The sequence below is a fragment of the Lycium barbarum genome, chromosome 2, assembly GCF_019175385.1.
Source record: "Lycium barbarum isolate Lr01 chromosome 2, ASM1917538v2, whole genome shotgun sequence".
Lineage (NCBI taxonomy): Eukaryota > Viridiplantae > Streptophyta > Magnoliopsida > Solanales > Solanaceae > Lycium > Lycium barbarum.
The window spans coordinates 151,831,969-151,847,255 of NC_083338.1; the positions used below are offsets into that span (position 1 = coordinate 151,831,969).

Genomic DNA, 15,287 nt, shown 5'->3' on the forward strand with positions numbered 1-15,287 from the left:
TGAAATAAGCTTATTTTAATAATATTGAGTAAGCTGCCGTGGCTTCAGCATTATCATTGACTCTGTAAAAACCAGAAAACTGAAGATATAACAATGCAGACAACACAATAGAGTGAATTTGACGATAAACTCTCTGTTTTGTCATCATTTTGACAATGGCCTCAACAAAACAAAATGGGCTTAGCAAAACTGCTGGAAAGCCTATTCGTTGCAGAGGTATATACTCATTCACAAAAATCTGCTAATTTTCTGGTACTATCTTTCATATAGGATAGTGATAATTTGTAATCCTTACATTGTGAAGAGCCTTTTTATCGCCTGTTTGGTCAAGTTTCCAAACTCTACTTGTTTTTCGTCACAAGTGCTTTTCGAAAACTACTTTGCCAATATTAGAGCAGAATTTTGTGCTTCAAAAGTGTTTCTGTCCGTCCCAATTTAGGTGTCTTAGTTTGATTAGACACAGAGTTTAAGAAATAAAATAGACTTTTGAATCTTCTAGTCATAAATTAAAGATGTGTATAATATACTAAAATATCCTTTGAATCTTGTGGCTATAAATTTGTGTATAATATACTAAAATGCTTGTGGCTATAAATATACTAAGTATGTTTTATCAATCTGAAAAACGGCTTGTGCTGCTACTAAACACTTGTTATTTTCCTAAATGCAAGATCAAACACCTCAACTCTCTAAAAGAAGTACTTTTTCAAGAAAACAAGCATTTTTTGCTTCCCAGAAGCTTGGCCACAAAGGCTATTAGTGGACAAAAACATGAGGCCTATTATCATGCCAAAGCAACAATATCTTCATCATGTTAAGGACAACAACAACATACCCAGTGTAATCTCACACGTAGGGTCTGGGGAGGATAGGATGTACGCGGACCCCTACCTTTGTGGGGTAGAGTGGTTGTTTCCATAGATCGTCGGCTCGAAGGAACTGAAAAAAATTCGAGGCATGGTAGCAAGAAAATATGACAGCAAAGCAGGAAGATACCTTCAGCATGTTAAGTGCAAGCTAGGAAAGAAAAGTCAACTACTTTGCGTTGAGGCATTTGTTGATTGATAAAGAAACTTGAAAAACAACGCAGGAGGAATTTTGTTGATAAAATTTGATGCTTTACTTGAATTCTGTGCTGAATTGTGTACCATTTCATCTGACAGCTTTAAGTTGTTAATGTTAAATTGTGCGATCATTAGAAAGAGCACACTTTTAATTACTTAATTATATTACGTCTCAACACATTAGTCATTGACTTGTGATTGGTGCTGCAGCTGCGGTGGCAAGAAAACCAGGAGAACCACTGGTGATAGAGGAAGTAATTGTGGCTCCTCCTAAAGTGCATGAAGTTCGACTCAAAATCATTTGTACTTCCTTGTGTTTTACTGACATTGCCTTCTGGAAGACGAAAGTATGGAACTTGTACTTCCCTCCTAATTTGGCTAATCTAAATCTCCTCTAATGAATTGTTTGTTTCCTAACTTTTGAATCAACTGATCTTTTATTCTCCTTAGGAATATCCTGGATGCTTTCCGAGAATCTTGGGCCATGAAGCTTTCGGGTATATTTTACTCCTTTGTTTCATTTTATATGACGGTACTTTGACTTAACATGAATTTTAAGAAATAAGAAAGACTTTGTGATAAGAAACATGGTTATAAGGGCATGTCGTTAATGGTTAAAAGGGAAGTTTTATAGTTAAAAGTTTCTAAATATAAAAATGTGTCATTCTTATTGGAGCAGACTAAAAAGGAAAGTGTGTGATGTAAAATGGAACAGAAGGAGCAGTATATTCTATAATCCTTGTAAATTTTGAAATGTCCAATTATCTCTTTTCCGGTCGTTTGATTCCTAACAATATGCACATGATATATGCCCAAGTGTCTTTTTCCTTATTGTTTATAGTAACTCTTTTGCTGGTAAAAATCAAGGCATTGATTCTTATAATATATGGACTAGCAAATATGAGATTCTAACTTTACTAACTTTTACTGAATTCAAGGGTTGTGGAGAGTGTCGGAGAAGATGTTGAGGAGTTAAAAGAAGGAGATTCAGTCATACCGATATTTTTGACGGACTGTATGGACTGTGCAGACTGTAAATCCAAGAAAAGTAACCTTTGTTCCAAATTCCCATTTCAAATCTCTCCGTTGCTGCATAGAGATAACTCAAGCAGATTCACTACCATTAAAGGAGAAACTTTACACCATTTCCTGTTCATATCTAGTTTTTCCGAGTACACAGTCGTTGATGTTGCTAATGTAACGAAGATTGATACCGAAGTTCCACCTAACAGGGCATGCCTCTTTACTTGTGGAGTATCAGCAGGTAATTTCATGACCCCTTCTGTCTTTTTTTCTTTTTCATGCATACTTCTAGAGTTAGTTGTATTCAGTCTCAAACTTTTTTATTAGCCACTTGATGAAGTCATCATTACATTGTTTGATTTAATTTTTTCTATAAAACTATAGATAATATAGGCAGAATAAGTTCCTAGAGAGGTGTCGCGTCAAATCTATTGTGCTGTGCTGACTATAAGTAGGGAAATCCAAAATGCATGAGACTGTTTGTGGACAAATCTCCATTAATAGATTCATCACAAGCCGTTTGTTGTTGGGGAAAACAAATCTCTTCTTTAATAAATAAGCCCCGCGAGCCCCTCTCCGTGTTGAGGCAGAAACAAACAAAAAAACAAATGTCACTCAGGATGGTTGATCACCGTATTTTAGGAATCATAAGAATGTTTCAACTAGATAGTTGTAGTCTTGTAGATAAGAGTTTTTATAATTCTATTGCGCCTTTTAGCTGATAGGAAAAGCAAATTTTCCTTTCAATGACTGTGTTAATATGAAAAAACATGATCATAAAGCTTCTGTAAACAGTTTGCAACAATTTCATATCTGATATTATCTAAATTGAGTTACAGGACTGGGTGCTGCTTGGAAAACAGCAAATGTGGAACCAGGTTCAACAGTAGTGATCTTCGGTTTGGGATCAATTGGACTAGCAGTATGTACCTCCTCCTCCTTTCTTTTTTAATTTGCTTTTTAACTCTAGCAATTGTTGGTATTTTGTAAGCTTTATGCTTAACTCAGAGGATCTTAGGTTGCAGAGGGAGCAAGGCTATGTGGTGCTACCAGAATAATCGGTGTTGATATAAACTCTGACAAGTTTGAAATAGGTAAGCACTCTGTAGAATCTTGAGAAATCAATTTAAAGGAAGACATCAAGTAATTTTCTTCTTCAAAGGATTAAGCGGTTAGCTCTATAATAGTGCTGCTACATTGCATTCGATAAGTATTTTATCCTTTTTACCTTTCTCATTTGACACAGGGAAGCAGTTTGGTGTTACGGAGTTTGTCAATTCTAAAAGCTGTGGGGATAAACCTGTTAGTAAGGTGGATCTTTTATTGGTGTGGGGAAGTTTTGTATTTAAGAAGTCAACTGTTAATTTATCTTGATGCTAACTTCTACATACAAGGAGAAATTAAGAAAATATTATGCTTATAACTTTAGAATGACTGAATTATATAGCTACATTCTCGATGACAATATGGGATGTACCAACAAAGTTTATTCAGTACTTGTAATCCTTCAACTACCATTAGCACTTTCAAATTTTGTTAATTATAGACATTGTCAGTAGAAGGAATTTTTTTACACTAACAGGTCATCAAAGTGTATCTACAGGTAAGACTCCTTAAGATGTGAGATTTGAAATCTTGAAAATAAGACAGAATATCTGCTATAACAGGCAAAGGTGACTCAATGGAGTAGAAATTTCTTACACTGACCATATATATAACTTAAATATGACATTAATGATCCTTATCCCATGCCAAAACTCACATATTTTTTTTTTTCCTTCTACTTACTTGAGCAGGTGATAATTGAGATGACCAATGGAGGTGCTGACTATTGCTTTGAATGTGTTGGTCTGAATACACTTGTGCAGGAAGCATTTGCATGCTCCAGAAAGGTTTGCCCACATTAACTCTTGTACTAATCAACAAAATAAAATTCCTTGTAACTACTCTTGATTTATTTTAATTGCTAATTTGTCTATTTATTTCACCACCCTTTGGTTTCTTCAAAACAAACCGATACCTAATACTTTTGACTGTAACATGCAGGGTTGGGGAAAAACAGTTGTACTAGGAGCTGATAAGCCAGAGGCACAACTCAACTTTAACTCTCTTGAGGTTCTTCAGAGTCGGAAAACTCTCACGGGAGCACTCTTTGGTGGTCTCAAACCCAAATCCGATGTTCCTATCCTCGTTAAACGTTACCTTGACAAGGTACTTAATCAATCTGCTTCACAGTTATAGCGAATCAAGTTCAGTTACTTTAATGTGAGAAAATATAGTTTTATCACTTTACAGTTATAGTGGATAAAGTTCCGTGACTATACGTGAAATTAACCCTTAGTACCACATTTATGTGGCTTTCAGGAATTGCAATTGGACAAGTTTGTGACGCATGAACTCAGTTTTGAAGACATCAACAAGGCTTTCGATTTACTCATTCAAGGAAAGAGCCTACGCTGTGTTATTTGGATGGACAAGTGATTTGTATCTCATTTCTGACTTTCTGTCTGTGCCTTGTTTCTCAGTTATTGTATCTCAACTCTCAAAAACCATGTTACTTGCATTCCTGTTCATTTGGTCTCGAGTTCGTATCAAATTTAGACATTTCTATACTTAGCCTCTTCTAGACAAATTCTCAACATCTATGTGATCATAATTCATGACAGATTACTACAGCAAACATATTGTTGTAGATTTTGCAACGTAATCCTGTGTGAGTGAAGCATAATCTTAAACTGAACGAAATGAGAACCACACTAGGCAAGCTAGATCAGAGGAAGTATCAACAATATGATAAATATGATAGAATTGAAATTTTTATCAGATAACAAAGTCAATTATTTCCTCGTTTTTTTTGCATGTTCAAATATACAAGCTACTCTTTTCATGTAAAATCCTAAGACACAGAAAAAGCACTAGATGTACCAGTATAATAAGAGTTTGATGATTCTTTTAGTTCCTTTGTTGATCCAAAATGCCTTAAGCGATAAACGCCAGGCCTAGCCTCTTCTGGTACTTCCCATTCAAGTGTAGCATAACCATAACTATTCACATTACTAGTAACATTTGCAGCAGCAGTAAAAGAAATATTTTCTGCTTTCCATTTGAAGAACAAGCAAAAATCGTCGTCATCATATGCAGGTAACCAATTTTTTCCTTGAAGCATTTCCACAACAGCAAATGTGCCTTCAGTAAGTAAGTCATATCTTGGATTTGCACTCCAGAATGTGGCAATTACTGTGTCTCGCTTTTTAAATGTTCCTGATTTTGGTACAATTATGTCTTGTTTAATGTCACCAAAATTTACGCCTTGTGGAGGTGAGTCACCAGTAGGATCTGGTAAGAGGCTAAGTTGAATTGAAAAAAGATCTGGAGGTGAAGGTCCTTTTGTAGTAGTTTTTTCTCCTTTTGGATATATGCTGATAATGTGTGGGGACCGTATAGCGTAGATGCAGCCTGCACAAGTTTTTTTGGAAATTGATGCATTTCTAGTGACCAGAAGAGTAGAAGGGGAAAGATTTAAGTTATATGCACTGACAATGTAAAGAACAGATCTATATAGATACTTTCATTATGAATGATAGTGAGAATTACAGTGACAATTACATTTATATGACCATTTATGGTGATGAAAGTCAGAATCATAGAAATCTTGTTTAGTCTTCAAGGGAACTTGAGTATAATTTGGGATTTTCTAGAGTTTGGAAACAAGAATTCTTTTCCTTATTTGGTTAAACATAGTTGAGGTAAATGAAAGGAAACTTTCACGTCTAATTTTTAAGAGGTGTATTTTAACCGATTATAACAGGTTATGTACTTTACTTCCTAAATTAGGTTTACTGACAATTACCTATTGTTGTAGGTGCGGATGATCATTACACGGACCACATTGTTTTGTTGGTTCAAACTTTATGATAAATAAATACATAATTCGAGTTGACAGCAAGTCATACATCTGCCCAAGAGAACAATTTATCATAGGTACCTCATATCTCTGTTGCTCGTACTCTTCAAACGTTGCTATGTACTGCGAGTAAGCGTTGGTTAGGCCTGCTATGACAACATGAGTTTGGTCGTCAAATTGGCCATTTCCACTGCTTATTAGTGTCTCCTTCACTGCATCTCTTAACCTACGTCCAGCCATTGTTGTAAATTCTGTACAACACATGAATTTGTACATGGTTTTTAATTATTTTGAAATAAATTTACATAATTTAAAAGTTACACAAAACATGGAGTATTAAGTATACATCTAAAAATAATTTTTTTTTAAAAAAGAACAGTGAAAGTACACCTCCTGGGACAGAGAGAATGATGAGACTTCCTAGCCTGAAAATTTGAATTGGAAGTATTGCTGGCTGCAGAAAGGAAACAACACTCATCACTAAGATTATTATATGGTGGGAGAAAACAGAAATCAGATCTTTCCGTTCATATTTCGGAAAAATTTCACAAATAGCCCCTTTTCAATCTACTTAATTGAAAAATAGCAACTGTTTCGGAGTTTTAAAATGCCCTCAAGTTTAACTTATGAAATTTAAATTTCAGGACGGTGTCTATTTTTCAATGATAAAGCCGAAAAGTGGCCTGCAAATGCTATTTCTACTTTTTTTTGCGCGGATTGTCCTTCATTTGAGACAGAATTTGTATGGCACAGGCAGAATTTCTGTCCATGTAAATTCTACCAATGCTCATGCAAATGCTGGCTGAAGGCAGAATTTCTGCCCGAAGGACAAAATTTAAAGACCACCATTTTGAGGATTAAAATTAAAGACCATCCCCACCGAGGGCTAATCCTGCAAATTGCCCCTATTTCTACTCATATTTTATCCTTCTCTCTATTTTAATTAATTTCCTTGTTGGGCCTTACCGCCCAGGGATATGGCCAAAACATCTCTCCAGTGTCCAGCAAAACGATCTTGGGCTTTTGACAGTCCACTTGGTATGGGCTTGGTTCTCTTAATACATCTCTTAGCTTCTTCCAAAATGGATTTATCTGGAAAGCAGATCAAAATTTCATCCTTAAAACATAGTAATAAGAAATTAATTTAACTTTTTTTTTAATGACTGTAGAAAATTAATTAGCAGATTCCTGACCTCTGTATCACCTTGCTGGAAACCAAAAACACCAGGCCCATCAGTAGTTCCAGCAGCAAATCCTGGGCCCAATGCTGCAGGGCATGTTTGGACAACCTTGTTATCTTCTAACTGAACTTCAATATTTGTGAAATTTATATAAACATGTCGGTAATCAATTTTCCCTGTCAATTCTTGTTTAGCAGAAGTGAAGAGGTCAACAGCCTTTTGAAACTGCCTCTCTCCAATAATCTTTGTACTCAAGATTTCATCTGGATATCTGTAGTCACATTAGAATGGAAGCCCATGAGGAAAGAAAGCTCAATTTAACCAACAGAAAGAGGAGCTGAATTATCCAAATATTCCTTTTTAAGCTACAATTTAGATTTTGTTCTTATTTTAAAAGTTGTACAAATATAACCCTAGGATAATTATCCTTCTGGATAATGTTAGACTTGAATTTAATGTTTGCTCATATATTGCTCAAGCTTAAAGACAAAATATTAGATTATTCTAAAAAGTTTGCAGTAGCTTATAGATTTTAGACCATGATTTAAAAAGTCCAAAATGTGCGAGAAAAAAAAAAGTTATATACTAAATGGTTATCCCATAAAGGGACAACTTCAGAAATTTTCTGCGGAAAAAAGTTAGTATAACGTCTATGGCAACTTTTCAGCCCTGTTTTTAGAAGATAATCACTTTTATGGAATTTTAAATTTTACGGGTGAAATTCCAGAATATTTTTATCAAATTTCACATGTCAAATTTGTTATTCCGTAATAATGATTATCTTTTAATTATTGAAGATGAAAAGTGATTATTTGTGAAATGTATTCGAGAAAGAGGAAGTCTTCATATAGCCTTACCCAGGCCCACGGCCAACACAGAGCTGGTCATTACCATGACAAGAAGAGCGATTAAAATCACAAGGTAATCCACTGTCAATGCAAAATGCTCCAACCACATTTGGGCTGACATCTCCCACATTTGATTGGCAAAATGCTCCAACAAATTTCAACTCGTTGTTCTTCCTCACCTTAAATCCTTGGCTTGTCGTATTTGCACAAGGTTGTCCTCCTGTGGGCTTTATTATAGATGCTTTATTGGACAAGGCTTGGTTCCTACCTGATCCATATAACAGATCAAGGTTCACTAAGTTGTAAATAATTCTTATCATAAAAATTAATTGTAATTATCTAAAATTATCTATTCCATATAAAAGGTTGGATTAGATCTCCGGAATTATATCTAGAGATTATAATTGGGATAACCTTATTTTGAACCAAATGACCCTGAGAGGTCAAGTTATATACTTTGTCATTGTTAATTTTATCTCTACACAATCAGATCACTCAAAGGATATCTACAAATAAGCCTTCTTAAAAATTGAAATTTGCATTTTTTAAAATAAAACAGATTACTTGCTACAACATGTAAAAGGAATATTTACAATAAACCTCTTTAAAAAGTGAAATTTATAATCTTGAAATAAGATAGATTACCCGCAACGATAGGTAAATGTAACTTGATAGATAAGGGATTCTTTAAATTAAAGATGTATATAATCTAAACTTGTATCTTAAAAAGACCTGATAACACAAATATTTTTTATACGATCGATACATAGTACTTAAACTCATAAAATTAATATTTATCGAAGTCTTGTATTCGTCACAACCAAATTGAATATTTTACTTACCTAACACCTTAGAGTAAGAGGTAGAATTTGTAGATGAATTTTTCTCTTGGGAGATGAACCAATCCTCAAAGAACCTAGCAGCTGCACCCTTATTATCTCCACTAATGAGCTTGTTATTTCTGCTCATGGAAGTGCCATGTGTTGCAAACCAGCTAAATGCACCAGTATTTTTTCCAGTGACTCCATCCACGAATTTCAAAAGTGTCATTAGTGTGTCAACATTGTGACGATATTTGGACCTCTCTTCTTGAGGATTGAATAAATACGCACTTGGGCTCCTGTTTATACCTGCATTTTCTAGATCCCCTACAAAATTATCACATAAAAAAATACAATTAACGTAGTTAAGTAAAGACGGTAAACAGAGGTCGATTTAGGATTTAAATTTAATTTACGAATTCTCTGAATTATATGATAGTGACCTAAATGCTAGTAATTGAGTTCTAAATTTAATTTGTGCACATATTTAATAAATTGTTAAAGTACAAAGTTTGAGCTAAATTAAATTTATTAATAAAACCCATAACTCAAAGTCTACATCCCCGGCGATAAAGTAACTAGCTATAATCGATTAAATTATATACCCATATACACTATGGTGTGACGAAAGTCTTCGGAAAATGACTTAATTTCTGGAAATGTTTTCTAAAGTTTGATTGGAGAGTAACAAATGCCTTTTTTGGAATTTTTCTTATTGATGATTCATAAAAATAGTAGCAAACCAGAGCAATATTAAGGTAAAACTTTTGATTATCAAGGATGGATAATAACGTCTAAGTGTTGGTTAAAGCAGTGTTACGAAATTAAAAGTTTAAGTGTAGGAAAATAATTTTGATCCAAAATAGGGAAGCCATCCAAAAACAGGATATTTTAAATATTTTGTAGTCATACCTAATACACCCTATCAGTAGATCTAGCTTATATGTTTAAGAGATCTAGCATTTATATATATATATATATATATATATATATATACGTTTTAGAGATTGTAAGTTGTAACAGTACGTAATCACACACTCTGTATTCGCGAAAAACAAAGCAAAAATGTAAATACTTATTTGTATCAATCGAATATTATTGATAAGCACCAAATCTATAAATTAACTTTAGCAGCTAAAAGTTAAAATGAATATACATATTGCATAACATTAATCTAGTAATAATAGATCCATACATACATATCTTGTAGTCATTGATCTAGTGCAAATATCCAATACGCGTAAGTTTTTATGGATCAAAAAATATGTTCTAATCTTTTATGCATGATTGATTACCTTTGTTGATAAAGATGGAACCAGGCTTTAGGTTATCATGGGCCTGGACAATGCTCTGTTCAATAGCAGTAACAATGGCCTCAAATGATTGTGGAACAAAGCCCAGTGAAGTTACAATATACGTCACATATTGCAAGTAACCTCCTGGACCAGCATGAGTATGTGTACCACTTATAGCAACATTATCTTCACTGTATAAATTTCCATACCTTCATAAACAAAGCATAGAAGAGAATTGTTCAGAACTTTTCATTTACCTTAACGTGTCCGTAACGAATTCATGTGACATACTATAAAGGAGTAAACTTTTGAAAAATGCATTAAAACTTAGTCAAAAAATTGCATAAACATATATATATACACACACACTACTCCCTTTATTCTATTTTATATGATAACTTTTTTTTTTTCGGTCTGTTCTAAAAAAGTACATTTCTGTAGTTGAAGACTAATTTTATAATTTCAATTTTACCTTAATGACATGTTTTTATCATACAAATTAATGGCATGACATGATTAAGACGAAAAACTCGAAGGATACTTTAAGTATGTGTGAACATGGGCAGATGTAGATGGTAACTTATGGATTTACCCGAGCCTAATAGCTTTGGCTTGGACCCTCTATAGGTGTTAAAAGATCCATTAAATAAGCGTAAATAATAATTTTCTAACTCAATAAATCAAATAGGTTGTGATAGAACCATAATATTCAATCTTAAATCTGCCTCTGCATCAAAAGCCTTTCATTTTTTCGTAAAGACATCGTCAAATAAGTGAAACTTAATTAAGGACTTGAAATTATGCCTAGTACCTTGATTTTAGTCTCTCGAGTACCTTGATTGTGACAAGTTGCGAAGCCATACCAGCATCAAGGTTAACAAAAGCAAACCTAGGACCTTGTGAACTTTCAGCAACAATGAAAGTTCTAGCTCTCAATCGAAAGTGTATACCGCCGGTAACTTGATCAAAATTACCATAACCCATCATGTTCACTTGTGCAGCTGGGCCAGTCATGTCATAACTTCCTACTCCCGTCAAGTATTCCCCATTGACACTTAAAATTATTAAACAAAGTAAAAACAGGAAAATACTTAATAGTGTCTCTGTTTTTCTTCTCATTTTGCTCTACGATGGAAATTGTATGGATAGGTCTGAGAATTATATGTATGCACTAGGCTTTTATGTTAGTGAAAATTTTGGGAATTCCAAGGGAGTTGTAGGTATGAAGTGACCTAGAACTTAGATGAATTGCCTTTTAGTTATACTATGAAAAATTTAGTTCGTATCATTTCTTAAGCTGCTCCGAACGTGAGATTTAGGGAAAGCTGCGTCTTGTTTGTTATGTTGGAATCGTACGTCTTTTTAAGCCTCGTATTTTAGCTGCTTGTTTTCTTGTTTCATTTGGAATCAGGGTGTGCATTTAGATTTGGTGTTTTCTTTTAGTAATTGTTATATTGATGTTGCGAGTTGTAACTTGTATAACCGACTCTTATGCCATACTAAGAAATCACTTAGTGCAATTGTCCAATATATACATTTAATTTAGACGATTTCAAAACTAAGAAATGGCTGGCTAATGGCTGAGAAGGTAAATCATTCAAATGGAAGGAGTCAATCAAAGGTGGCATTTCGAATCAAACTGGTCACTATACATAAGAAAAGACAGCCAGTATTGGAGATGTCATTGAGACATGATTTGGTTGAAATTAGAAAAAATTTTAGTAGTAATTATGTTTGGGCAACGGACAGTTCTCACTAGGGGTCTACGAATGAAACTGACAAACCGCACCAAACCGATAACCCAAATCAAATCGAGAAAAAACCTGACTAGTGATTTGGTTTGACTTGGTTTGGTTTTAAAAAGGAAAAAACCCGACCACCATTGATTTGGTTTGGTTTTAACTAAAAAAAATCAAACTGAACCAACCTAACCCGACATTATATGTATAAAATTTCAAAAAATATTTTATACATAAAAATATACTCCTATATTATAATGTAGTTTATAAATATTTCTTAAACTTTTCCATAGTTTTTTGCCTTTTAACATATTATTTCAAGCTTGGATTTAGAATTTTAAATGGTCCAATAAGTTTTATAACCCATAGATGTTAGTAACTCAAATAAAACCAATAAAAATCAAATCAATTTTTAGGATTTTTCGGATTTTTCTCAGAGGCGGATCTAGGATTTAAATTCTAGGGGTTCAACATCATAAATTTTTAGCACTAAACCATTATATTTCTAAAGTTATGGGTTCATATCTACTATTTATTGTAATTTTAGTAAAAAATTTCACATAAATTTATACCCCGCATCGAAAGTTTGGGGTTCAATTGAACCCCAAGTTACACTGCTCCATCTGCCTCTGCCAAGTTATATGTTATGAAGACTTTACCCGAAAAAAACTCAAAAAATCCAAGCAACCCAAAAAAACTGAGAAAACCCGACTTTTATTGATTTGATTTGATTTATAGATTTAAAAATCCGATGCAATTGATTTAATTTGGTCTTTAAAAAACTCGAATCAACTCGGTTCATATATACCTCTAGTTCTGACAAAGGATCACCTATCATTTGACTGAAATTACTAGAGCAGAGATGTACCTTAGATTAATAGAGCCCGTCCAACTTGCTCGTGTTCCCTTTCAATAAAGGCATATTCAAATTTTAAATTTTATGAGTTCAAGTTCGAAATTCTATTATAACGGTAGATTTTAACGTATTACATAATCTAAGCTAAAGTTATTTTAATTCAAATAAACTCATAACTTACGACTAAATGTCCCCTGCCCTTACAGCTCAGAGATTGTGTTGTTTGCAGGCTTTTTACTACTATATAGAAGTATGGGTTTAGAGTCATGCTTTGTCGTCCGTCCACCATTAAAAATAAAAAAATAAAAAAATGTGATGCTCATACTAAACACTAACCAATATTTTTTTTTAAAAAAGTGTGAGCCCCATATTCAACACCAACCTACTAAAAAAAAAGACAAGAAGAAAAAAAAGTGGAACCCACCATCTCCAAACTCACAAAAAAAAAAAAAAACAGTAGACCTCATATTAACAAAATCAAGTAATATCAAAAAAATAAAAAAAGTGAATCTCATATTAAAAAATCAAACAATATTCATGTAATTTCCAAAGTATCACATTAAATCAATAATGATAGATTCATTGCCACATGTGTATCAACCCATTAGTGAGAGCAAATGAAATTATTGTACAACAAAAAACATGGACCTCATATTATTGATTTTCTTTAAAAGGTTAAGTAGTCAAACCATACAATTTTCTTTCTTTTTTTATATTAGTCTCAGATGTAATCTAGATATTGAACTGTTGTATTTGCTATTCCGCCATGTTATTTATTTGTTATGTTTACTAAAATAAATATACTTAAAATACTCATATTTTAAAATAAGATAGAATTTAATTACTTTTTCATTTTTTTCCTTACTCTAATAAATGTGAAAAGAGATTAATATCATAAAAGAAAAAATAATATTAAATGGAGATCAAATAATTAATAAGGTAAATTAGTGAAATTATAATTCTAATTGATGTTTCCTTAAAAAACCGTGCAAAAGACAACATGACAAGTAAAATGAGCTAAACCAAAAATATTTACCAAAAATTAAAAAATAGTAGTTCTTCATTTAAATATAAAATCAAATTTCTACATTGTTTCATTTTAAACATGTAAAATTAATATAATAATTTGAATTAGAATTATCCAAATCAAAATTTGATAAAAAATAATAGGTATTGTTTAGGCCCAATCTACATGCATTAACAATAGAATATTTTACACCTTTAAATTAATCGAATTAAAATTCAAAGCATCAACTGATATTTAAATATTACTATTGTTTTATCTCAAAAAGAGGAAAATAGTTTCCTTTTAAATAAGTCTTCTCTTTTAAAAAGTATTAATAAATTTTTACCAACTTTGTATTCGTAGCAAACACTAATATAATAAAATTTTGGATACGGAGCACAACTACAATGTTATATTAATCGTGTTTTGAATATATATATATATATATATATATATATATTACTTTACTATTATATAGAAGAGCCGGTTTATAAGCAAGATCGTCATCCATCCTTTGGTCCCACTTTTTTATTTAAGGGCAAAAATATCATTTGTGATCCCACCCACTTTTTTATTTAAGGGCAAAAAATTGACATTTTATACTTTCTATTACCAACTCTTCTAAAAAGTAGATAGAAATACTTTATTATATTTTTATTTTTCTACTATATAAAAACATAGGTTTACCCATGCTTCGTCGTCAGTTACTTTTAAAATAATAATAATAATAATAATAAGGTGGACCCCATACTAAAACGCCAAGCAATGTTAAAAAAAAAGAAAAAAAAGTGGACCCCATATTAAAAAAACAAGCAATGTCAAAAAAAAAACGTGCACCTCATATATTAAAAAATCAAACAATATTCATGTAATTCCCAAAGTATCTCATCAAGTCAATAATAGTGGATTCATTGCCACATGCGAATCAACCCATTAGTCGAAGCAAATGAAATTATTACACAGCAAAAAACATGGACCCCATATTATTACTTTTCTTCAAAAGGTTAAGTAGGCAAATACATATAATTCTTTTTTTTTTTTATATTAGCCTGAGATCTAATCTAGATATTTAATTGTTGTATTTGCTATTCCACCATGTCATTTATTTGTTATTTTTACTAAAATAAATATACTTAAAATATTTATATTTTAAAATAACATAGAATTTAATTACTTTTTCATTTTTATTCTTACTTTAATAAATGTGAAAAGAGATTAATATCAAATGGAGATCAAATAATGAATAAGGTAAATTAGTCAAATTATAATTGTAATTCACGTTTCCTTAAAAAACCATGTAAAAGATAACATGACAAGTAAAATGAGCTACACCGAGAATATTTACCAAAAATTAAAAAATAGTATTTCTTCGTTTAAATAGAAAATCAATTTCTACTTTGTTTCGTTTTAATATGTAAAATTAATTTAATAATTTGAATTAGAATTATCCAAATCAAAATTTGATAAAAAATAATAAGTTTTTTACACTTTTAAATTAATCGAATTAAAATTGAAAGTATCAACTGATGCTTAAATATTGCTATTGTTTT

General features: G+C 32.2%; 1 protein-coding gene and 1 pseudogene across 2 annotated transcripts; one reads left to right on the plus strand and one right to left on the minus strand.

The window, feature by feature from the left end:
• Positions 1 to 31: 31 nt before the first annotated feature.
• On the plus strand, positions 32 to 4,703 carry LOC132628177 (alcohol dehydrogenase-like 7). Of its 2 annotated transcripts, XM_060343922.1 has the most exons (10): positions 39 to 216; positions 1,275 to 1,411; positions 1,515 to 1,561; positions 2,003 to 2,328; positions 2,927 to 3,009; positions 3,106 to 3,181; positions 3,334 to 3,398; positions 3,884 to 3,979; positions 4,134 to 4,298; positions 4,452 to 4,703. In XM_060343922.1, the coding sequence occupies exons 1-10, from the start codon at positions 156 to 158 to the stop codon at positions 4,566 to 4,568; spliced, it is 1,173 nt and encodes a 390-aa protein (XP_060199905.1). In that variant the 5' UTR covers positions 39 to 155; the 3' UTR covers positions 4,569 to 4,703. The 2 variants fall into 2 exon arrangements, 1 of the variants encoding a protein (XP_060199905.1); XR_009578043.1 differs by lacking the exons at positions 4,134 to 4,298; positions 4,452 to 4,703 and having other exon boundaries at positions 32 to 216; positions 3,334 to 3,760.
• LOC132628176 (neutral ceramidase 2-like) lies at positions 4,560 to 11,376 on the minus strand (annotated as a pseudogene).
• Between the last annotated feature and the right edge of the window lie 3,911 nt (positions 11,377 to 15,287).

Excerpts from the sequence above, each read along its gene's own strand:
- LOC132628177 (XM_060343922.1), top strand. The coding sequence starts at position 156 with ATGGCCTCAACAAAACAAAATGGGCTTAGCAAAACTGCTGGAAAGCCT. Across the intron at positions 217-1,274 it reads AAAGCCTATTCGTTGCAGAG|CTGCGGTGGCAAGAAAACCA; the intron begins GTATATACTCAT and ends TTGGTGCTGCAG. Across the intron at positions 1,412-1,514 it reads TTGCCTTCTGGAAGACGAAA|GAATATCCTGGATGCTTTCC; the intron begins GTATGGAACTTG and ends TATTCTCCTTAG.